Source organism: Pseudochaenichthys georgianus, chromosome 20, assembly GCF_902827115.2.
Source record: "Pseudochaenichthys georgianus chromosome 20, fPseGeo1.2, whole genome shotgun sequence".
NCBI classification, from domain to species: Eukaryota; Metazoa; Chordata; class Actinopteri; order Perciformes; family Channichthyidae; genus Pseudochaenichthys; species Pseudochaenichthys georgianus.
In genome coordinates, this window is record NC_047522.1 from 20,680,388 (window position 1) to 20,702,115 (window position 21,728).

The following is a 21,728-nucleotide window of genomic DNA, read 5'->3' on the forward strand; positions in this document are numbered from 1 at the left end:
TGTTTTCATTATTTAAAATGATATTCACAATTACATGGCCTTTAACACAATAATTCCCTGTGTGTTGAAAGGTAATGGTAGACTACATCTTTTCAAAATTGTATAAGTGTTTATTTTTGTAACACAATCTATTTAAAACATGTAAGAACCAACCTGATTAAAACTGAGATACATTCATGTACATACGTTTATAATACATGAATAAATCAACAACGACTAACACGATACATTATGAATAAATAGCGTACTTGTATTTCAACACTACAGAGATGAGGTGGGGACTTATCTTGTCAAAGTAAAAATAATTACGCCATGAACTCACGCGCTATCGTGTGGAATTACATAATTAAATTAGATCGATTGCTTTTGCCTGTCCACTGACTTTCTTCTTTCCATTGGTTCTGACTGGTGCTCATTCTGAATGAACATGGCGGCTACTCCAGCAACAAATCCGTCCCAGTTGCTCCCACTTGGTTTGTACATTTTAAATATTGTTCCCGTTCTGTCTTTAAATAGTTGCCTGTCAATTACAAAGCAATAATAAAAGGCAGAGTGCGGTGTGTCGACTAGAAGCGAAGGTTCAGATATGAGATATGTTTGGTTAGCTAGGTAACGTTAGCATCATGCTTCCAGCTGCGGTGAAAACGCATGATAGTCGTTATTAAAACATTAGCTGTCTTTGCTAACAGTACAGATTGATGGTCTTAGATAGTTGTATGACTTTCACAACATGTCCATAATGTACTGAAAGGTTTTCGGATAGAAATGTATTGCTTTAAAAACCAGACACATTTTTAAATAGTGAAATGAAACCAAATACATTAACTTGAGTACCATAACATTTGATACTACTTTTTGTTTAATTGGTAGTTACCTTGAAGCCTTTCGGTTCCATCCACTACTTTTCCTCCACTAAATGTATCTGCCAGCTTTATTCACTTTACGCATAAAACATTTGCTACAAAACGTAAGAAGAATGTGTAAAAAATGTTTAACGATTTTTCATTAATTACATTGTTTAGTATAGGTTAAATTATGAATCAATTAATAATTAACCAGTGGGTCAATTCAAAGAAAATACATTGGGAACTATTTTGGTAACTGTTTGATGATTAATGCATTTAAAAAGGTAATCTAATAATTGTCTGTTAATTAACCTAACATTTCTGCCTAATACAAATTGGTTTGCATTTCTCACATATCTTTGTTTTTTATTCTTTCAGAGCTTGTGGACAAATGTATTGGTTCCCGAATTCACATAGTCATGAAAACCGACAAAGAAATCGTCGGCACCCTGCTTGGTTTCGATGACTTTGTCAGTATCCTTTTCCAGATTTCAATCTAACTCTGAAAGAAAACATATGTTGTGTTAAATTGTCTTCACTATGTTGCCGTTTGCTCTGAATCATGTCCCAGTTTTGCTCTTAACTCAGTGTTTTAGACATGGTCCTGGAAGACGTGACAGAATTGTACGTATACTTTTTATTCTTTGCATGATAGCACATTTTAAGGGACCTGTTCGTTAAATTAATCCATACATTTGTATCCATGTTTTAGTGAAATCACACCGGAGGGAAGAAGGATAACCAAACTGGACCAGATCCTCCTCAATGGCAACAACATCACAATGGTGAATACCTTGCAGTTTTGACTATTTATTCCACTTAATACTCAAACAGGTGTATCGTACACACTCCACCTTCCTTTTAGACCTTTAATATTCTTGTATTTTCTTTGATTCGCAGCTCATACCTGGAGGAGAAGGTCCTGAAGTATGAGAGGAGAGTCATCACCAATGAAGGCTGAGGAGTTATGCCTTGCCCTCGTTGTGTTCCTTAGTTGATATTGTTATTTGTCAGTCATTCCCTCTTGATCTTAAGTAAGGTAAATATTTTTGTAAGATTTCAATTGAGTATTTGTTATAAAAAGAGGTTGAATTCAGAAGTGCATCATGAATCACTCAAAACTGTTTTTCTTTTTACAAATAAATGCAAATCAGTTTAAAAAGACTTCTTTTATTACATTTTTGTATTTGTAGTTGTACAACTTTAGTGCAAGTTACAGTACGAAAAAGTGTCATCAGAGATCAGAGATAAAACTTGTATTGTTACCGTTTTGAAGAATAAGCAACATTTAGTAATGAACAGAGATGATTATTTGTGAATGCAACACATGAACAGAGATGATTATTTGTGAATGCAACACATGAATAGTAGTATCTGCCCCGCCCGCCCCCCACCATGCCTCAGTACATGGAAGGTTTCTCCTCTCCCTTTGGATTGGTCACCTTCTCCAGATTCTTGTTGATGATGTCGTAAAGCTCGGCCTACAGTGAACAGAGACAGTTATAGCTTCTTCGATGACACGATGGTGATAAATAACTGTTTTAACTTACGTAGAAGCCGCGAATGTCGAGAACAATCACTTTGATCTCAGAGTACATGTCCTCGTCCTTCTCGCTGACCAGCCTGCGGTAGTCCATCTAGAGGCAGTGAAGGTTATGTTAAAGATATTTCCAGTAATATTATCAAAGCTTTAAAGAGTTTCATTAAACAATCAGGAGGACATTTGTAGGACTATTTTCAGCGTAATGTGGGGCTTTTAATTGTGTGTTTTTTTGTCTACAGGACAGTTTGTGGGATTGAGTCAAAAAACCTACAGTGGTAATGTCCCCCAATGCCACAGTGTTTTTAATAATGGATATCACAAAGGAAGATGATATCAGTATTTGATACACACACAATACTTGAGGCTGTTTGTTTTATTATCTTTTAAAAGGAATTAGTTGACAGTAAGTTAAATGCAGATATTCACCCTTTAAGATAAGTTTATACTCACCACATGAGTGTCCTTGGAAGCCTTTCCTACAGCATCTCCTCTCTCTGAAAAGTACCTAAATAATTCAAGACGAAATGGGGTTAGTAAGTGACGGGAATGTTCCCATGAATATCTGCTGTTAATCTAAGAAATACTAAAATAATTATATATTTATTTTGTAGTGAAGAGAACGTCACACTACTTGTTGATGTTGGTCTGAAAACCGTCGACTTTGGTCTTCACTACAGCGATTCTCTCCAAGATTTTCTCCTGTAGTGGGAAATACATAATTAATCAAAACCTGACCAAACGTTGCAGCTACACACGGCCAGGATGCACATGCATAACGTACCTGCACTGCAACCCCAAAGTCATTTCCATCCTCGATTTGTGGGATGAGGTGCTGAATCCAGCAGGTGACCTGTAACACAGAAGAAGAGTGTTACATAAACACCATCACAAGTGCCATCTCAAATCACTCTGTTTTACACAACACACTTCATAGTGAGAGTGCTTCACTTACAGTGAGGATGGTCTCTCTAAGAGCAAAGATCTCTGGTTTCACCCTCTCCAGAAGCGTCATAATCTTCTCATTCCCATTGATCAAACCACATTTTGGAGCTGGTGGAAAGGGAGGGGGAATTAGACTTGTTATCATGTCATGTATATTCTGGACAAACACAAAACAAAGATATCACTTTACCTTTCTTTTTTTTCTTCTCATCTTCATTCTTATCCGTCTCCATTTCCTGTGGGGTGACATTTTAATGGTCAAAAATGTACAAGTGTCACAAGATCTTATGCGCTGTGTATGTGAGAAAGTGTATCTTTACACTTGTTGATTTAGATGCAGAGTAAACACAATTAAATCAATTTAATGAATCCTACCAAGTGGGAATTAGTTACAGGTAGCGTGTACACAGTAACATACAACTAGCTAATGTGGAATAAAATATGTCAATGATGATAAACAAATAAAAAACAATGGGGCATTTCAAAGTGTGACTTGTAATCCAGTTGTATTATTTAAATGTTTCACAATTGATCACACTGCAGTTACTGGACAGGTTTTGCTAATTTGGATGTACTCACTCCTTTCAGATACATTAAATAAACATAAGCTAAGTTCTACGGGTTGGTTCATGCCCTATACAGTCAGCACAGAACTAGTAGTGGTAGAAGTGAGGATATCAACAAGCCAAGTTATCTCAGGGAAAGTAATGAACCCCTGTTGGTGTATTTTTGTAAATGTATGTTATGATGTTAGAAGCTGTGTGAGACCTCACCTCCTCCTCTGGGGAAGGTGGGTCTGGGATGGGGATGTCCAGGGGTGCCTTCAGAGAGGACATGTCTGTGATACTGAGAGCGTCATCCTGAAAACACACAAAGGATGAATTGAGACCTGAAATAACAGGTGAAGGGTCCTTGATTTGTGTGTTGAAAATCTGAAGTTGCTGACCCTCTGCAAGGCATCCAGCTGTGCAATCTTCATGGGGATGTAGTTGGAGAACAAAAGCTCTGCCTGCAAAACAACAAGAGAAAAACACTTACAAAATATGCAACATAATACAAAAACACAAGAATAAAGTGGGACTGAACAAACCTCCTGATACAGGGACTGGCGGAAGTTCTCCACCTATGGAAAAGGAAATACATTTATGTCAATAACATGTCATTTTAGCTGCTGACTCATGTTGCACAAGACGGTTGGATTTACTTTCGTTTTTCTTTCACTCGGGGACTTTCCTCTGCTTCACCGAGTGGACTACAATTGACTTTGTTCTTTAACATGTTTGAAACAATCTGCTTACAGTTAACAGTCTTTTAAAGAGTATTTTAGCAAGTAGCTGCTATCGCATGTAGCCTACCGTACCTGCGCATTAACACGAGATCAACTCACCTTCTCTGCATTCGCTCTGCTGATTTTCAAACACGCTTTCGGCATGACTGAGCAGACGTTTTACCGTAAGGACAAATAAATACTGTCCGTAAATTAACTCAGAGAGAACAGGTGCACGGCAGGACAATATGGCTTCAAGTGAGACTTTTTACTATTTCCTCTTCAAGTTTGCTTTCGATTTAATGTCGGTTGATGAAGTTTGCGCCTCCCACTGTATCCCTCCTCCGCGGAAAGTAGGACGTTACCTAAATGTTCAGCCTTTCAGTTCAGTTTACGTGATTCAAATACAGAAAAGTAGATTCTAGAGAGACAATAACATATCAAGAAATACCATAAATGTGTTGGTGAGTCACGAGGTGATAGGATTTAAATATTGATTTGTAACACATGTACAAATGGCTTAGATACAATGGTATTGGCTATTTTATGAATGTGCACATTTTGGGTTGTAGGTAGGTGCAATGTAAATTAGAACAATTGTGCAAAATAGGTGTTCTATAGGCAACTTTACTACATCTACACATATTGTACTTTGCTGCACTACCTTTCTCTCCTTTACCTAAGTACATTCTGAAAAGCACTTATAATCTAATTGTACCATAACTGGTTAATTCAAGTGTTCAGAAACAAATAAAAAAGGTTAAAGACCACTTTTAAATTCATGTTACATTGTGGGAATTATGCTTTTATATTGAAAAAATAAAATCGGGACAGGAAGTGGAGCCGGAACATAAAATGTCCAACTGTAGTTTCCGCATTAGCTCCAGAGACAACAAACCCAGTGTAGGTGAAATATTAACCACTAACATGGGTTTTTAAAGAGCTTATTTGTATTAATGGAAACTTAAATACTTTCGACGTTCACTCCGAAGCAGGGAATAACCGTCTAAAATCGTGACGAAGGTTTCTACATTGAGCAGGTTTGTGAGTTACAAAAACTTTCGGTTTCAACTTACGTGAATTGTTGTTATCTTGTTTTTCTTGCTAGCTTCAAAGCACCTGACTGACACCGTTAAACCGTGTTGAATATGATTATACCCTGGAGAAACATTAGTAGCAGTGTTGCCAGTTAATGGATTTAAATGTGGTTAACGTCCATTAGAGTGACAGTAAGATGAGCCTGGGCTTTCCAACAGTTGTCATGATTAAAGGTGCGTTTTTAAAAGTCACTTTATGAAATATTAACATTTGTTTTGCTGTGAAAATGTATTCATAAAAGAAATGGTGGACTTTTACATAAGATATTTTACCCTGTACTTATTTAACATTTCACACCTGCCAAAATATCCAATCTCAGTCCGTTATCGTCCAATTGTCCAAGGCAAGTTTATTTTTGAAAAACAAATCAGCCACATAGGTAATTACTAGTGCTTTATATAAAGTATAAGAATAACAACTAATTACCATTAAAACAATGACAAGAAACAAAAGGTTAATAAGCACGTACAACCTCAATAAAACCTATATCACCACCTTCAAAACACTTACAAAAACTCACCTCTTCAAACTGGCTTTTAATGTGTGATTGTTGTTTTATTGCTCGATTTTAATGTGACTTTTACTATATGTATTTGTTGTCCTCTTTTACTACCTCTGTAAAGCGACTTTGAGCACCTGAATACATGTAGTATTATTATTGTAAAAATGCAGTATAGTTAAAAGATGTAATATATTTATTTTTAAATATAAACTGTTGATTTATTTTGTCTTTGCAAGATGCAATTTGTCTTAATGCATTACAGTTAAAATAGTAGAACTTCCTCACATAATGTACAACAGAGAACACAGCACATTCTCCCATAGGAGTAACAATCATCAGTGTTTCCCACAGATCTGAAATATACTTGGGGGGGGGGGGGGGGGTTGAGGTGATGTGCAACAACATTAACATTAACCTTTCTGTTGGTCGCTTGTTAGCAGACCCTTCACGCGATGGCAGAGCGAACAGGTACAGGCAGGGCCCATAATGATAGCCCTATAGTTTAAATCTACTACCCACACATGAACATATGGAAATGGGTTACTATTTAAAAAAATAAATGTATTTATAAATGTATTTACCTATCCATGTGATTTTTAGTGGGGGTCGACCTCAAATCCTCTAGGGGGTCCAGGGGTACTTTTTTTTATTATTGTAATGTAGAGACAAGGCTTTAGTGACAATCATGTATTGCCTTACAGGTTGGGAACCACTGCATTAGACCAATCACTACCCTCTCAAATGGAAATATGTGTTTACATAAATGGTGACCACACCGTTTGAGACCCACTGAGAACTTAGACTAAGTTAACTATCTAAACACTCAGAGAGTCCTTTACCTCACCTGAGCTGAGGTTATCCCGAGCTTGAATGACACACAGAGACCAATCAAGGGCTTTGATTTATGATCTGTATGACAGTGGCCATGTCAGCAGGCCAGATCATGTGGACAGCCAGTCACCCTGTGTGAGGCAGGCCACTTAACAGGCCAGAAGGAGGCGAGATCAGAGCAAGAGAGCAAGGGATCATTGTCCACAAGTTAATCGATCGCAGATAGCGTCGTGGTCACGGACGAATACAAAAAAAATTATAAAAAGAAAAAAGTATTAAAAAAAAAAAAAACCTAAATGGGTCGCGAAATATACTTGGGCGGCCAAGTATAGTCTATGTGTGGGAAACCCTGATCATGCTTTGATTTAAACACTAAATATATCTACTTCCCTCTCTAACAGCGATGAGCGGTGGTCCTGCATCGGTCCAGATGGACGAGGTCAGGATCAGATCCCAGTCCCTCCTCTCCGCCTCAGGTGTGGCCCAGGATGTGAAGGCGGAGGTCCAAACCATGGCCACCATCGCCCTGCCTCTGTCAGAGAAGTACCGTCACATCGGAGTGGAGGCCATCTTGAAGGAGAACACAGCGTGCCGCAACAAACAGGAGGTAAACATTTCTCTATCTGGTGGTGCTGCTTGGATAGACATTTCCTGACAAACCCTAAATATACAAAAGCTGATATCATACAAGTATTTAGCTGTGACTATCCACAATATTTGTAATCAAACTCTAGACTGCTCATTTGTTTTTATGAACTGAAATGAACTCAACTGCATTCACATCACCTCATAGTAGAAAGAGAATCACTCAACTTGACTGTTTTGTAGGTATAGTATGACATTACTCTCATTCATTTTGCCTCTTTTTCAGGTTCTGGAGTCCTTGAGTAGACTGATCAAGGCCTTCAGTATCCTGGAGAAGTACGGCTGTAATCTGACCAGTCCTGCTAGGCCCAAATACTGGAGGAGCGTCAAGCACAACAACCCTGTCTTCAGAACCACTGTGGATGCCGTTAAAGTGAGCAAAACATACATTGATCAAATCTAAAGAAACTGTTGTGAAGTGCAATATTTTATATATATCAAAACCTGATATATATAATATATATATATATTTCAATCCTCATTTTCTTCCACAGGGAGGCCGGAGAATCTTGTTTCTCTACGGTTACACCAACCAGCAGATCGACGGCCTCAGTTTCCCAGATGAAGTCGATGGACCAGACACGGCTAAAGTTGCTTCGGTGACGCTGGAGGTCATGACCTTACGCACAGAGGTGGACATGGTCATAAAGGTTGGCATTTGTTTGAAAGCAGTCATTTGAATACCTTGGTGTGTGTGTGTGTGTGTGTGTGTGTGTGTGTGTGTGTGTGTGTGTGTGTGTGTGTGTGTGTGTGTGTGTGTGTGTGTGTGTGTGTGTGTGTGTGTGTGTGTGTGTGTGTGTGTGTGTGTGTGTGTGTGTGTGTGTGTGTGTGTGTGTGTGTGTGTGTGTGTGTGTGTGTGTGTGTGTGTGTGTGTGTGTGTGTGTGTGTGTGTGTGTGTGTGTGTGTGTGTGTGTGTGTGTGTGTGTGTGTGTGTGTTGTGTGTGTGTGTGTGTGTGTGTGTGTGTGTGTGTGTGTGTGTGTGTGTGTGTGTGTGTGTGTGTGTGTGTGTGTGTGTGTGTGTGTGTGTGAGATTTCATTGTTTTCCATGTCTTTTATTTATGTTTGTTTAGGGCACACATCCTCACATAGAACACTTCAAAGATATCATCCCATTCATCATCCAGCAGGTCTGTACAAACATTTCCTGTTGCTTTACATTTTAATCTGTTTAATCTATTAGCATTTTTAAAATTCTATAACTTTTGGATTGACACATTTTTGTATACTTAAGTATTTATTCTAGTTACAGAAACTATAAACAGATAAATTGTTTCCAGAAATGAGCTGTGTATTATTTTGTGCACATGTATACACGATCATGAAGAGAACATTAATTAAATATTAAAAAAGTAACACTTAACAATGTCTTAGTATAAAGTGTATATTTAATAATACAAAAAATGCAAGTCATTTGACATATTTAGCTCAAATCTTTATTCACTATATTTGTCTTTTGTCTGTTGCATGAATGTGATGCTGTCTTCAGGATAATCTGGTGAACGATGCTGTGGTGATCCCGCCTGCAGAGGAGCAGCCGGTTCTGGCTCTTCCTCTCAAACCCACTCCAGTCCTCGTAGCACAACCTCCGACACCATCAACAGGTGAGCGGCCACCACCACATATCCTCCAAGTCGACCTTTTTCGTTTTTCAGAGAGACAAAAACACATGTTTGATCAGCGATCTCTTTTACAAGGGAGACCTGCCGCGCATTGGTTACACATGTAACCGAAAACAAAAAGCACACATACAACATAATGACAGGGGTACAATTTACAAACGTATTCACAAAGACGGTTACCAGGAGTATCAAATATCAATTCATCAATCTGTGCTTTAAAATGATGCAGGGGAACCAAAATGCTCATTTTCAATATGTTTTGCAGAGTGTTCCAAGCTAGAGGAGCTGCGCACATACAAGTTGTTGTGCCTAAAACAGCCCTAGCACTTGGTACATGTAATACAAACACATCCTGGTCTTAGGCAATAGCTACTTGCGACTCTCTGTGATGTCAGTGAGCAGATGTAAGGTGGTAGCTTACCCAGCATGGCTTTATAAATGAACATGTACCAATGACTGAGTCTCCGAACAGTAAGTGATGATATAATACAGTTCTCTAGTGAATGTGTGACATATTTAGCCTTCGTTAACGGCATCCATTTTGATTCAGCAGGGTATATGCAGGAATCCTGAAGTCACATGTAGTACCTTTTTAAGACCCTTTCCATACATTTTAAGACCTCATCGGCACTTCGAGTTCTAACCGGTTACACCGGCGACACACTTTACCTCACATTTACTATATGCAGGGTTCATTCACTTTTTCACCAATGATTTTCCATGACTTCTCCATGACCTTTACATCATTTTTCATGATTAAAAAAAGTACTCTCTCTCAGCGGTACCACTGAAAATGGTTTATTTTAACATGGAACAGGAAAATAAGGTCTGCATATGAAACATTGTGCCTATCTAAAACAAATCAAGTAGGCTTACTAGCTTCTACGCTAAAGCAACTCAAATCTCTCAGCAGCAAAACACCTCGTCAGTTAAATGCCATTTTACGTTTCATTACTATACGATACAGTATTTATTATCATTATAGTATTACTATTTCGGCGATTAGATAAAAAATCAATTATATTTGATTCAACTTTAGTTAAATCTCCATGACTTTTCCAAAACTTTGGGAAAAATATTGTTTTCCATGACTTTTCCAGGGCCTGGAATTAGCTTTTTGAATTTCCATGACTTTTCCAGGGTTTTTAATGACCGTAAGAACCCTGTATATACAGTATCGATTGTCCTTCCAACCATTTGGACGCAAACTTGCATTTCCCCATAACGATGTTGTTTAACAACCGGCGCAAACGGACCTTCGCGCGCTATCAATCTGTGAGATGACCTCAAACCCAACGGGATGCCATAAATAAACTACACAGAATCACACTACACACCTACGCAATGACTACATTCAGGCAGACTGTGGAACACAACCTCTTTGGACAATTCATATACTTATTGAAAACAAGCTACAAAATGTAATACCTTGGAAAATGCCCTTTAATACTTTTTAATAGCCTTAATTTTCGCTAAATAGATTTATCAACTTTTAATACATTTTAAGACCCCGCGGACACCCTGTTCAGTCTCTGATTGCATGTATTGTGCACTAAACATGCCTCTTGTTCATCATCTATACCTAAACATTTAATTTCTTTCAGGCTCTACTCCAGCGAGTAACTGTAACCTGTGTGGTGCCACAACAACTCTGTTTTGCCCGTCTTGTGACAATCAATCTTTCTGCGATGCGTGCGATGGCCTCTTTCACCGCCACCCTTCCAGAGCCAATCACAAGAGAGACAAAATACAGAAAACCAGACAGGGTAAGCCAGATTACAACCTTTTTAAATAAGTAATACAGCATTGTTTTGTTTTTGTTGACAGCTATGTTTTTGTCATTCGTTTCCTGATTGGCTGTAGAGGCCTGCACCATCTGTGGGTCTTCTGCTCACGCTGCGTGCTCCACCTGCGACCAGAGGCTGTGTGAGAACTGTGACAAGCTGTTCCACTCTCACCCCGACCGCATAGGACATCACAGAAGTATTATTACAGCATCTAAAACATCCAGGTGAGGAGAACAGGAACTTTATTTCACAGTCACTTCTTTATTTGGCAAACGTGTACCAAGATTTAAGGTCACAGGTTAGATTTTTTACTATTCTTTTGTACTTTCCTTAATATTTTTGAGCATCCATTCAAGATAGCTGCTGTTCTGTGAATATGATCTCCCCCCAATGGTAAATACTCTCACTGCTAGAGGTGGGAAGACTTCAATCTCAGCACTCAAACCTTTAAGCAACTTAATTCCTAGCATTAGCAAAAAGATATATGCAAAAACATAATATGCTCCAGAAAACTCATATAGATATGAAGAGTAACTTCCGAAGATGTATTGTCCACTATTTTACTTCCAATTAGTTCGATCTGAGTGAAAACTATATATTTAACTTTTATATCATACTATTGTGTTTTTATTTTTATCTAATGATGGTTTGCCACTTCCTCAGTTGTATCCTTTATTTAGGTTTGTGTGTTTCTAACACTTTGTGCCCATGCAAAATGAAGTGAATGAAGGATTTATGATGCTGTTGCCGTGCTGTAAAAGAAAGGGGAGAAGCAGCTTGACTATACCTTGAATGTGATTGTATTGCTTTACTGTCTTCCAGTCCCTCTCTGTCCCCTTGGGAGTGTGCTCACTGCACCACAGTGAACGAGATGCGAGCCGTGCTCTGCTCCACCTGCGAGCGCCCACGCCTCTCTACAGCTGCATCCATCGCTCTAGAGAGCCCCATGTTGGTCCCTACATCTCCCAGCACAGGTGAGACCAAGAGATAACGCAATACAAATACATGTTACTTAAACTACACCTTTCACAACAAAACCACAAAGTTAAACTTGGCAGTGAAGCTGGAAGAAGTCTTGAGTTTTGCAGGACAGTTTAGCACCATTTGTTGGCTGTGCTAAATACTTTTATCACAGCATATTTGAAAGAGTGTATTTTACATGTGCAATAAGCATTAATAAAACCCTGAAAAATGAAGGGATAAGAACACAATTCCCTCAAGGAAACAAAGTCACTTCATGTGTTACAGTATGGTTGAGCTGTGTCTTCTCACCCCTCAGATTGGAAGTGTAAGAGCTGCACAGTTGTGAATCAGGGCAGCAGCATCCTGTGTGAGGTGTGTGAGCGCCCCCGTCTGGCCACTCGCCCGCCTCTCGCCTCACTTCTGTCCAGCCTAGGATCTCTGGGCAGCCCAGGGTCTCTGTCCGAGTCTGGGACAAAGGTTTGTCTTACTGCTGCTGATAACGCTTGATTCAACTCTTCATTTTTACATTTGAAGACATCAGCATGTTGTTTGGGTTGCTCTTTAACATCCGTTCCTTAAATTAGAAAGGGGAAGATACGACAATGTGCTGTTCAATGTTTTGTTCACAAATTGTTTCTACTCTGTCTTTTTTTCAGTCTGTTTCACAGTGGATGTGCGAGTTCTGCACCTACGTCAACACACATCCCGTGGTGGTGTGTGAGATGTGCAACCTGTCAGGTAAAGACTCAGCCCAGCCGGCTGCGTCCAGCCCCAAAGAAAAACCCACGGTGGGAGTAAAGCCTCAACCCAAGCCCAGAGTCAACCTGGATGTCAACCTGGATGTCAAAAGACAGAAGATGATGAGAGACGACGGCCTCTATCTCCTCCAGCAGATCAGAGTATGTCAACACAAACACATCTCCCATTTCCCCCCCAAAAACTGTCCAAAGCCCCAAAGATATTTAGTCTACTCTATATATTAAAACAGGGAAAAGCAGCAAATCCTCGCCTTCAGTATTGAAATTATTTGCAGGGATTAAATAAAACTACCAGATTCGCCCTGTTTCTCCTTGGTAGGAAGCAGAAAAGCGCGACATCAGTGCTGAGGAGGTGTACGCAGCCATCGGCCTGTGTGGCGGCAGCAACACCAACCCCTGTGATTGGCTGACGTCAGAGCTGCCTCACCTGCTGGACCAAATCTGCGCCATGGCTGCTTCCGTTCAGCAACCCGCGGAGAAGAAAGTGGGTGAGGAGGAGGAGGAGGAGGAGGAGGAGCAGGAGGAGCACGGCGGGCAGAGCGTCGCAGGAGAAGGTGTGAAGCTGTCCAGAGCCGAGGCCAAGCTGGCCTGGCTGTCTTCAGGAGGAGACATAGACAAGGCTGTGAGACAGCTGCTGAGAGACAGGCGAGCCAAGGTGGGAATATTAAAAATGACTGCTTAGACATAGTATATTCAAAAGGTGTGTTCCTGCTGGAGGATGATACGTTTAAGCTGTCATTTGTAACTTTTCTGTACTTTTTCCTTCTTTATCACATGCTTTTAAAACACAAGCAGAAATACAAGACCCCTATGCCCTTATTAAACAAATGATTAATATCCTATGTTTAATGAAATCTGGAACTGATAACATAACTGGATTTGACCGGCAGCTTGCTGGTTATTGCTCCTTTTTAGATCTCCTGTAGGATGTAAGAACATCATTGAATATCGTCTCCTTAGTAACAACCATCATTTATGTTTGGCTACAGTCATGAAACAACAATACTCAGTGACTGCAAAGAGGTCAAATAAAAAGCTTGAGAAGACCGGACGCCTCTCCTGGTTTTATGACCTTGAACGATAACACAGAACAAAGGCGGTCTGTGTTGTGTTGTGAAACCCTCCTTAACCAGCAAACTTTAAATCTCTTTTGGGAGACACAAAGCTTGTCTCCTGGAGAGAGAAAAAGATCACGTTCATATGAAATGAATCAGATTTTCTCTCTGCGTGTTACAGATGAAGGAGCTGCACTCTCTGGGCTTCAGAGACGCGCTGCAGTGTGAGGAGGCCCTGCGGCTGAGTGGAGGAGAGGTGAAGGGGGCTCTGTCTCTGCTGCAGCGCCCCCTGCTGGAGCCTTTCCACCAGCGAATCTGGGCCAACCAGGCCGAGCCGCCTATAGATCCTTCAGACCCGGACAAACAGGTTAGGCTGCAAAACACCTGAGGGCATTCAGTGAGCATTTCCAGTAAATCACGTGTCTTCATGTCATGCTATTGAATCTCTCCGCAGAGGATGTGCAGGCGTCTGCTGGCGCTGTACGAGCTGCCCAGCTGGGGGCGCTGCGAGCTGGTCCTCTCGCTGCTGCAGGAGCCCGACGCCACCTACACTCTGGAGGACGTGGTGCAGGCCGTGAAGGAGTCCCAAGACAAGGACTTCATCAGGCGTGTCCTCAAGAACGAATGCCCCTGCTGTCTGAGCAGCTTCCCCCGCAGCAAGGTGAGGGTCGAGAGGTTACACCACAGCGTTTCAGACACAGTGTAACAGTGCGGACTGTGGGGAATCAAAACTCAAACTAAGACGCTTATACAGCACATTGCATTTTATTCAATTATATTTATCTTGTCAACTTCTTTAAATACATGAATTTTTCTAATTTAAATCATAAATGGACCAAAACACTGAATGGCATGGTGAAGCAATAATAGAGCTAAAAGAAAGAAACAAATTAGTCTTTTCCAGGAATATATTCAAGTTATTTTATTTAGCATTTTCCATAATCGTCAGCTACTTATTTCTTCTTCTTCTCACTGTGTTCCAGATGCAGTCCCTGACTTCCTGTCAGTGCTCCGTGTGCCACGAATGCTTCGGGTCCTACTTCAACATCACCGTGAGAGACAAACACATCAGAGACATGGTGTGTCCCATCTGCAGCGAGCCAGACATCAACGACCCCGAACAGCTGGACAGTTACTTTTCCACACTGGACATACAGGTACCAGGCGAGAGAAACAAGAGTCCTGTTTGGCCGCTTCACTTCAGGTTTCAAAACTGTCTCCCTTTAAGATGTATCTTCTAAAGAGGATTCATTATTAATTATGAATCCTCTCTATATTATGTAAAAATAACTCGTGATTTAACCATGATTTTAACATACAGTATATACATGAAATACAGCAGTGACGGTACGTTGATAACAAATATCAGCTTAACTATTTAAAACCTCTCGGACGCTGAAAACAGGGCTGTTTAAGTTCTCACAAAGCTACAAACATTGGATGATCGTTGAGAATATTTAGCATTCTCTATAGAGGAATCTACCCTACAGGATATAAAGGGGAAACACTGGGGGAAGTAATAGGGACAGTAGGGAAGTAGTCGACTAGTCAATTGGTTCTGAGATGTATGCTATTGCTAATTGTTGAAAGTTTTTGATGTTTTGTTTTCCCAGCTGCGGGGCTGCCTTGAGCCAGGCGTGTACGATATGTTCCATAAAAAGCTGACTGAGCACGCGCTGATGAAAGACCCAAAGTTCCTCTGGTGCTGTCATGTGAGTTCATCACGATCTGGTGTTCTCCCTGTTACCAGCCGTCAGTCCGACTCCCTCGTCCACCTGTACTTTGCATGCTTCGCGTACAGATTTGCCTTTTAATGAGTTGTTCTATTTTTAGCTCTGTTGGACCGCCGGAGCTCAGAGTAGTTTTAGTCACACTGTGATTTGAAATGGAGATAAAAGTTAGGGGAACATACAATTCAATGTCAATGGTGCAGGAAATTAGTTTAAGTAAAAAAGTGTAGTAAGCATTTACTACTATAAGGATATCAACTAAGAGGGATCCTACATGAAATAAAAAGCAAAGCTCACTGAGGGAATTTTTCCTTCTGATAATTTAATTAGTTTTTGTCCTCACAAACAAATGAAACACTCAATTATTATTTTACATATCTTCATTGAACAAGTTTGATCCATAAAAATGCATTCATCTCAAAAAGAGATTGTAATTGATAAGAGTATAATAACGTACATAAAAGGACACTAAATCATGCGTATGTACACTAAAGGAGGAGGTGTAAATATGTGTTCTGCCTCCTCAGTGCATCTCTGGGTTTATCAATGATGGAGACCAGCTGAAGGTCACCTGCCCTCATTGCAACAAGAGTCTGTGCGCTCGCTGCAAGAAAGCTGTGAGTATAACTGAGTGTGGAACCATTCGTCTTCCCGTCTAGCTTCATAGTGTTTAGGAATTCAGCCTTGAAACGTGGACTGACTTGGAGGAGGCGCTCTCTCATGAAGGCTCTGTTTTCTCTGCTGTCAGTGGGAGCCCCAGCACCAGGATCTGTCCTGTGAGCAGTTCCAGCAGTGGAAGAGGGACAATGACCCCGAGTACCAGAGGCAGGGCCTGGCCGGGTTCCTGAGGGACAACGGCATCAGTGAGCACACACACAGACTCACCACATAACCACCTGACCTTTGTTTATACATCAACTCCAACCACCACACTCATGGATGTCCTTTATGGGTGGTTGACACACAAATCTAGCCACTAACACTCCTTGAACAGGTTAATTAAGGACTAAATGTATATTTAAAAGGCGTGTACTTACAAAAAGCCATACAGCAGTTTGTATCCATTATTCTGATTTAGTTTTCTGTTGAATTCAAGTGGAGTAGAAAGTGGCACAAAAAGTCTCAATTACCTTAAATCTGTATATAAGTAAAACAACTTGATAATGTACTTTGTTACATGACACCTCACCACTTTTTGGAATACATACATTGACAGTATGTGGTGTTTTCTCGCAGCCTGTCCTCAATGCAAGTTCCAGTACGCTCTGACCAGAGGCGGCTGCATGCACTTCAGCTGCTCCCAGTGCAGGTACCAGTTCTGCAGCGGCTGCAACAACCCCTACCACAAGGTGAGCTTCTCAAGAGACACGTCTTCATTCAAGTTTGAACAGACTCCTAATTGATTTATGTGCTTAAAAATATCAGAAATAATTAGACTTGAAAAAGGCAATATCTACATTTTTAGAGACACTTTTTAGACGTATTGTTTGGTGCAGCAATGAGGTCAGAAACTGTTAAGTGTTGTCTGTTCTCGGTCATGTCTTTAGTTGCATGCTTAGTTGTGTCTTCATTTTTGTACAAGATGTTAAACATCTGCTAGTCTCTCAGTAGTTTTTTATCTGGCAATCTGTTTCAATTTGTTTTTCTCTTGGAAGGACTGGAACCTTTTTGACAGCATCAAAACATGCTCCTGTATTTTTTGTTGTAATTCTCTTGCAGACCATTTGTAAAACGCCCCGTTGCAATTACAACTGCCTGCATGCTCATCACCCCCGGGACTGTCTGTTCTACCTCAGAGACTGGGAACCCCCCCGACTGCAGGCCCTGCTGCAGGTACACATACTGGCTTTTGTCACAAAATATAATATCAACCACAACATCTTTGAAAATACAACATCAGTGTTTTCCATACATTGATTTATTTGTGGTTCTCATACAAAAATAAATAATTATAAATATTTGTATTTTGGTGGTCTAATAGATAGTGAGGTGGGATGATGATCGGAAGGTTGCGAGTTCAAATCCCGCCTGGAACACCACTACTAGTGTGCCCTTGAGTAAGGCACTTAGCCCTCAGTTACTCCAGAATGTCCCTGTAATTGGTCGTTGTAAGTCGCTTTGGAATAAGGCGTCTGCTGCTAAATGCCTACATTGTAAATTGTAAATTATATTTTTGGGAGAATAAACCCCACAGATCCTCAGCTCCGGTGTGTCTCACTCATTAACAACGCAACACAGAGCAACAAGAACGTTGTCTGCTACAGTAGCCATGAACTCCCATTTATTTTCTTATTTGAGGGGGGGTGAATGCGTGGGCCGCCCGAATAGGTTAAGGGGCCTTTGACTTTTCTTGCCGGGGGGGGTGCGGTGCGGCGCCCCCACAAATAGAATCAAATTCTGTGGGAAACACTGAACATTACATTGATGCAAAACAAAGATGGAAAAAACTCAACAATAATGCTCCTCCTGTTTTAATAAATAAATGACCAGCTGTTGTTGTATTGAATGTTAAAAGGATGTTTGTTTGCCTTTTCGTTCCTCAGAAGCGCGCTGTGGAGTTCAACACAGATCCCTCTAATGGAGCACAAACTGGTAAAACGTGTCTATTGTCTACCTTTACTTTCACCCAAATCTATTTCTGAGACAAAGGTTTCCTTGAGCCACTTTTCTACAATGCTTTAACAATAAAATAAACATGTTAATCTCCAAGTCGTTCCCTTTTAAAGTAAATGTTTTGCCTCCTTTTTAATTGTGTGCCTCCTCTGAAAAGCTCCTTTTTGTTTGAATGAATGTATACTATGTTGCCTTTGCTTCTCCTCGGCAAAGCTCCTTTTTGTTTGAATGAATGTATAATATGTTGCCTTTGCTTCTCCTCTGCAAAGCTCCTTTTTGTTTGAATGAATGTATAATATGTTGCCTTTGCTTCTCCTCTGCCACCCAGATGTGTGTGGTGTGATGGAGCAGAAGGATGAAGCAGGGCAGCCGATTGATTCCCCGTGTGGACACCAGACTCAGCCGGGACAGGCCGGACTCTGCGAGTGAGTGCTTGGAGCGCTGCTTCACAAACTGTCTGGTTGTTCGCTGCACCAACTACTTTAACCATTTAAAATAATATTACTAAACGATGTGGTATTGTAACCGAAAAGGTAATTGATTTGAATGAACCTTAAACTAGTTTGTTCAAATTAACACATTGGACAACATTCAAATATTTCCACATACTATGACTTTTTTTTTTAAATTTCGACATAGTATTTTATGTAATTTCTGTCATTTTTAACGACATACTATACTACACCTGGTTTCGACACACTATACAGTGCCTTATTTCGACATGAAATATGATGTTATTTTGTCTTTTTTTTTTGACATGCTATACTATGAAAAATAATTCGACAAAGTATATCTCAATCTCAATCAATCTTTATTTATATAGCACATTTAAAACAACCTTCAGTTGACCAAAGTGCTGTACAGGCAATAACTACAATATTAAATAACACAATGGAATATTCAACTAGTATTAAACGTTTTTAGCAGAGATTTAAAAAATAGACTCCGCAGTCCGGATATGTACTGGGAGGCTGTTCCACAGTCTGGGAGCTGCAACACTAGGCGCGTTCACACCGCAGTACTTTTCCCACTTTAGTTCCGATATAGTTCCGAAATGTCGCGTTCACACCAAAAAGAGCCGGAATTAAAATTAGTTCATGAGAACCTTTTTACCCCCTTTTCCGTTTTTCCCCAACTCCGGGGACTTCCAGCCGGGGACTTTGGGCGGCAGTATACGCCGTGAAGTTGTTTGCGGCCTGCCAGTATACCCAAAGCAGAAGAAGACGAAGTGACGTCAGCGTCGTCATTTGCCTAATCCACCCCCAGGGACTTATTCCGGTGTGAACGCGATCTGTACTTAGTTCATGAGAACTAAAGAGTTCTGATTAACTAAAGTGGGAAAAGTACTGCAGTGTGAACGCGCCTACTGACAGCCCTGTCACCTCGGGTTTTAGTATATGTTGTTTCTGTCCTTTTTATCAACATACTCAAACATCACTCAAACAACAAGATGCAGCTCGGGCTGATTTTAATGATCTGCAAAGTCATTTACAGTCACTCTGAAAACATGTGTGACTCATAGGAGTCACACATGCTATAACGAGCCTTATAATATATAAGCCTCCACATAAAATACTATGACTTTGTTCAAATTGTTCGACATTTTTTACGCACTTCATTTACTACTTTTTTGCTTTCACATTTCTTAACTTAGTCTTTAACCAAAGGTCTGTTCCCACAGGAGACACTACAGGGAGTACCTGGTGAGTCTGATCAACGCTCACTCTCTGGACCCCGCGCTGCTCTACGATACTCCGGAGCTCATTCGAGCCTGTGAGAGATACCAGGTGGACGAGCAGAAGGGAGAGAACGAGGACGATGTCTACCAGGCTCGACTTATTAAGGTGAGAGGCATCTTTCTCCTGCCACAGAGGTAGGGGGGATTGGTCCAGATCGAACATTTTAAAAGAAGGAACGTTCTGCAGACACTAAAAACATTACATCACACTTCGATGATGAAGCGCAGCGGTTCCGTTGTTGAGCCCATGTTGCAAAAAAAGTCCTGGTTTCAAACGTGGCTGAGTATCTTGGTGACTTAAGCCTAGGGATGCCAGCGATTATTCGATTATTCGTTAGTCTCCATAACCAATTTTTTTTTTTTTCTGGCTTAGTTTCAACCAAAATATAGACTAATGCTAATAATAGTAATAGTATTCCTAATTGTAAATGGCCATTGGTCACACCACCAGTTTGTTTTACTGTAAACTTGGAGGAAGCCGCGCAGGCTGCGCAGAGGGCAGACTGCTCATATATAAGTATGAAAACGGTAAGCAGTGCAAGTATAGTATAACATATATAGATATTAATGTCATGATGATAAACATTGTGGAACAATGATGACAAATGTGAATGGAAGGGGCGACGTAAAACTGACACAAAACAACAACAAACTTTTGCCGAGCCAATGGGAGAGTTTCATCAGCAGCACGTGGTAAAAACCACCAATGAGCGCTCAGCTCGAGATACCAGCGAGTCGTTTCCCATCAAGCATTTAGCTTCCGCAGCCCGTGGAGAGGAACTGCGCCAACTCGCCGCGCTCTCAAGTCTGCGGGCGTCTTTCTCCCGTGAGATTTCAAAGTCTCATGTGGGCGAGCCTCCAGAGCAAGTCGGACAAAATGACTAACCATCATGCAACGCACTAGCAAGACGTTGATCGCAACTGCGCAGGTCTGCGTCGGTCTCGCTTGTCTCAAACAAGCCTATTTACAGCCTGGCATATGTACTACAGCGTCTCCAGCGCTTTCGAGCGGTCTCATGTGAACAGACGCATTTCTGGTGCCTGTTGCGTGTGGACGGAATACATTTTTGATAACGATTGCGGTCCGTTTGCGTTATCGTCCTAGTGTGGCCGGGGCTTTATTTTCCCCGTCTCTTCTCAAGGTTCCTACAGAAGAAAGCATTCGTGTTAAATATGTATTGCAAAGAAGTGGCTATGATGTTTTCTATGTTTTAAAACTTGGCATCTGTTATTTTTCTTTGTTTTCAACACAGAAACTGATGGAGGTCCCTCTTGGAGAAAAAGTTCCAAGAAACAAATAAATGTCTGGAAAGCAAATCACTCAAACCACAAGATGCAGCTCGGGCTGATTTTAAGTCATTTACAGTCACTCTGAAAACATGTGTGACTCATAGGAGTGTCCGTGTGACAAAACAAAATGAGGAACATTTAATTGGGCACAGCTGTTTCTCGTTTGTGATCTTTTATCTTATCTGAAGCCTTTGTCTGTTCCTTCTCTCACATTTGAAGATGAAACCTGTATTTCTCTGTTGATAATCATGACAAAAGGAAGATTTTGTTTCTTGGTGATTTTCATCTCAATTTATCAGACAGTTTTTAAAAATGTTATAAATGTAAAGGAATTATATGCAGGATAGGGTACAAGATCTTATATGAATATGACAGTTAGCCGATTTATCTTTTGCACTTTAAAGAAGAGCCTCTTTTCGGAAATGTATGTAAAATATTGTGCAAAATTATATATTAATAGTAAGAATGTTGATACTTTTAATAAAAGACACATTAAATGTTC

At 40.5% G+C, this 21,728-nt stretch overlaps 3 protein-coding genes across 4 annotated transcripts; 2 read left to right on the forward strand and 1 right to left on the reverse strand.

The window, feature by feature from the left end:
* Nucleotides 1-368: 368 nt before the first annotated feature.
* Nucleotides 369-2,009, forward strand: lsm5 (LSM5 homolog, U6 small nuclear RNA and mRNA degradation associated). Its single transcript, XM_034109261.2, has 5 exons — nt 369-473; nt 1,224-1,319; nt 1,442-1,469; nt 1,558-1,630; nt 1,746-2,009. The coding sequence occupies exons 1-5, from the start codon at nt 422-424 to the stop codon at nt 1,776-1,778; spliced, it is 282 nt and encodes a 93-aa protein (XP_033965152.1). The 5' UTR covers nt 369-421; the 3' UTR covers nt 1,779-2,009.
* psme2 (proteasome activator subunit 2) lies at nt 2,000-4,915 on the reverse strand. Its single transcript, XM_034109249.2, has 11 exons — nt 4,718-4,915; nt 4,421-4,453; nt 4,277-4,339; nt 4,104-4,190; nt 3,521-3,566; nt 3,341-3,438; nt 3,170-3,238; nt 3,020-3,087; nt 2,839-2,893; nt 2,396-2,482; nt 2,000-2,326 (listed from the first exon to the last, which is right to left on the reverse strand). Exons 1-11 carry the CDS (start codon nt 4,760-4,762, stop codon nt 2,246-2,248), a joined length of 732 nt encoding a protein of 243 aa, XP_033965140.1. The 5' UTR covers nt 4,763-4,915; the 3' UTR covers nt 2,000-2,245.
* Nucleotides 4,916-5,434: 519 nt separating this feature from the next.
* On the forward strand, nt 5,435-21,727 carry LOC117466075 (E3 ubiquitin-protein ligase RNF31-like). Of its 2 annotated transcripts, none has more exons than XM_034109215.2 (24): nt 5,435-5,637; nt 7,430-7,635; nt 7,900-8,046; nt 8,168-8,323; nt 8,744-8,800; nt 9,160-9,274; nt 10,897-11,058; nt 11,156-11,303; nt 11,902-12,053; nt 12,359-12,519; nt 12,699-12,941; nt 13,120-13,455; nt 14,037-14,222; nt 14,310-14,516; nt 14,839-15,012; nt 15,469-15,567; nt 16,113-16,202; nt 16,334-16,448; nt 16,822-16,934; nt 17,305-17,418; nt 18,129-18,177; nt 18,527-18,623; nt 19,880-20,042; nt 21,190-21,727. In XM_034109215.2, exons 2-24 carry the CDS (start codon nt 7,432-7,434, stop codon nt 21,235-21,237), a joined length of 3,336 nt encoding a protein of 1,111 aa, XP_033965106.1. In that variant the 5' UTR covers nt 5,435-5,637; nt 7,430-7,431; the 3' UTR covers nt 21,238-21,727. The 2 variants fall into 2 exon arrangements, with proteins under 2 accessions (XP_033965106.1, XP_033965105.1); XM_034109214.2 differs by lacking the exon at nt 5,435-5,637 and adding an exon at nt 5,722-5,868.
* Nucleotide 21,728: the final 1 nt, after the last annotated feature.

Bases quoted from the DNA above. Each gene is read 5' to 3' on its own strand.
- lsm5 (XM_034109261.2), top strand. From the start codon at position 422: ATGAACATGGCGGCTACTCCAGCAACAAATCCGTCCCAGTTGCTCCCA. The intron at 474-1,223 runs GTTTGTACATTT...TTATTCTTTCAG, and splicing joins GTCCCAGTTGCTCCCACTTG to AGCTTGTGGACAAATGTATT. The intron at 1,631-1,745 runs GTGAATACCTTG...TTTGATTCGCAG, and splicing joins ATGGCAACAACATCACAATG to CTCATACCTGGAGGAGAAGG.
- LOC117466075 (XM_034109214.2), top strand. From the start codon at position 5,832: ATGAGCCTGGGCTTTCCAACAGTTGTCATGATTAAAG. The intron at 12,054-12,358 runs GTGAGACCAAGA...CTCACCCCTCAG, and splicing joins CCCTACATCTCCCAGCACAG to ATTGGAAGTGTAAGAGCTGC. The intron at 20,043-21,189 runs GTGAGAGGCATC...TTTTCAACACAG, and splicing joins ACCAGGCTCGACTTATTAAG to AAACTGATGGAGGTCCCTCT.
- psme2 (XM_034109249.2), bottom strand. From the start codon at position 4,762: ATGCCGAAAGCGTGTTTGAAAATCAGCAGAGCGAATGCAGAGAAG. The intron at 3,567-4,103 runs GTGAGGTCTCAC...GTCACCCCACAG, and splicing joins CACCTTCCCCAGAGGAGGAG to GAAATGGAGACGGATAAGAA. The intron at 2,483-2,838 runs GTGAGTATAAAC...CACTGCCTCTAG, and splicing joins CTTCCAAGGACACTCATGTG to ATGGACTACCGCAGGCTGGT.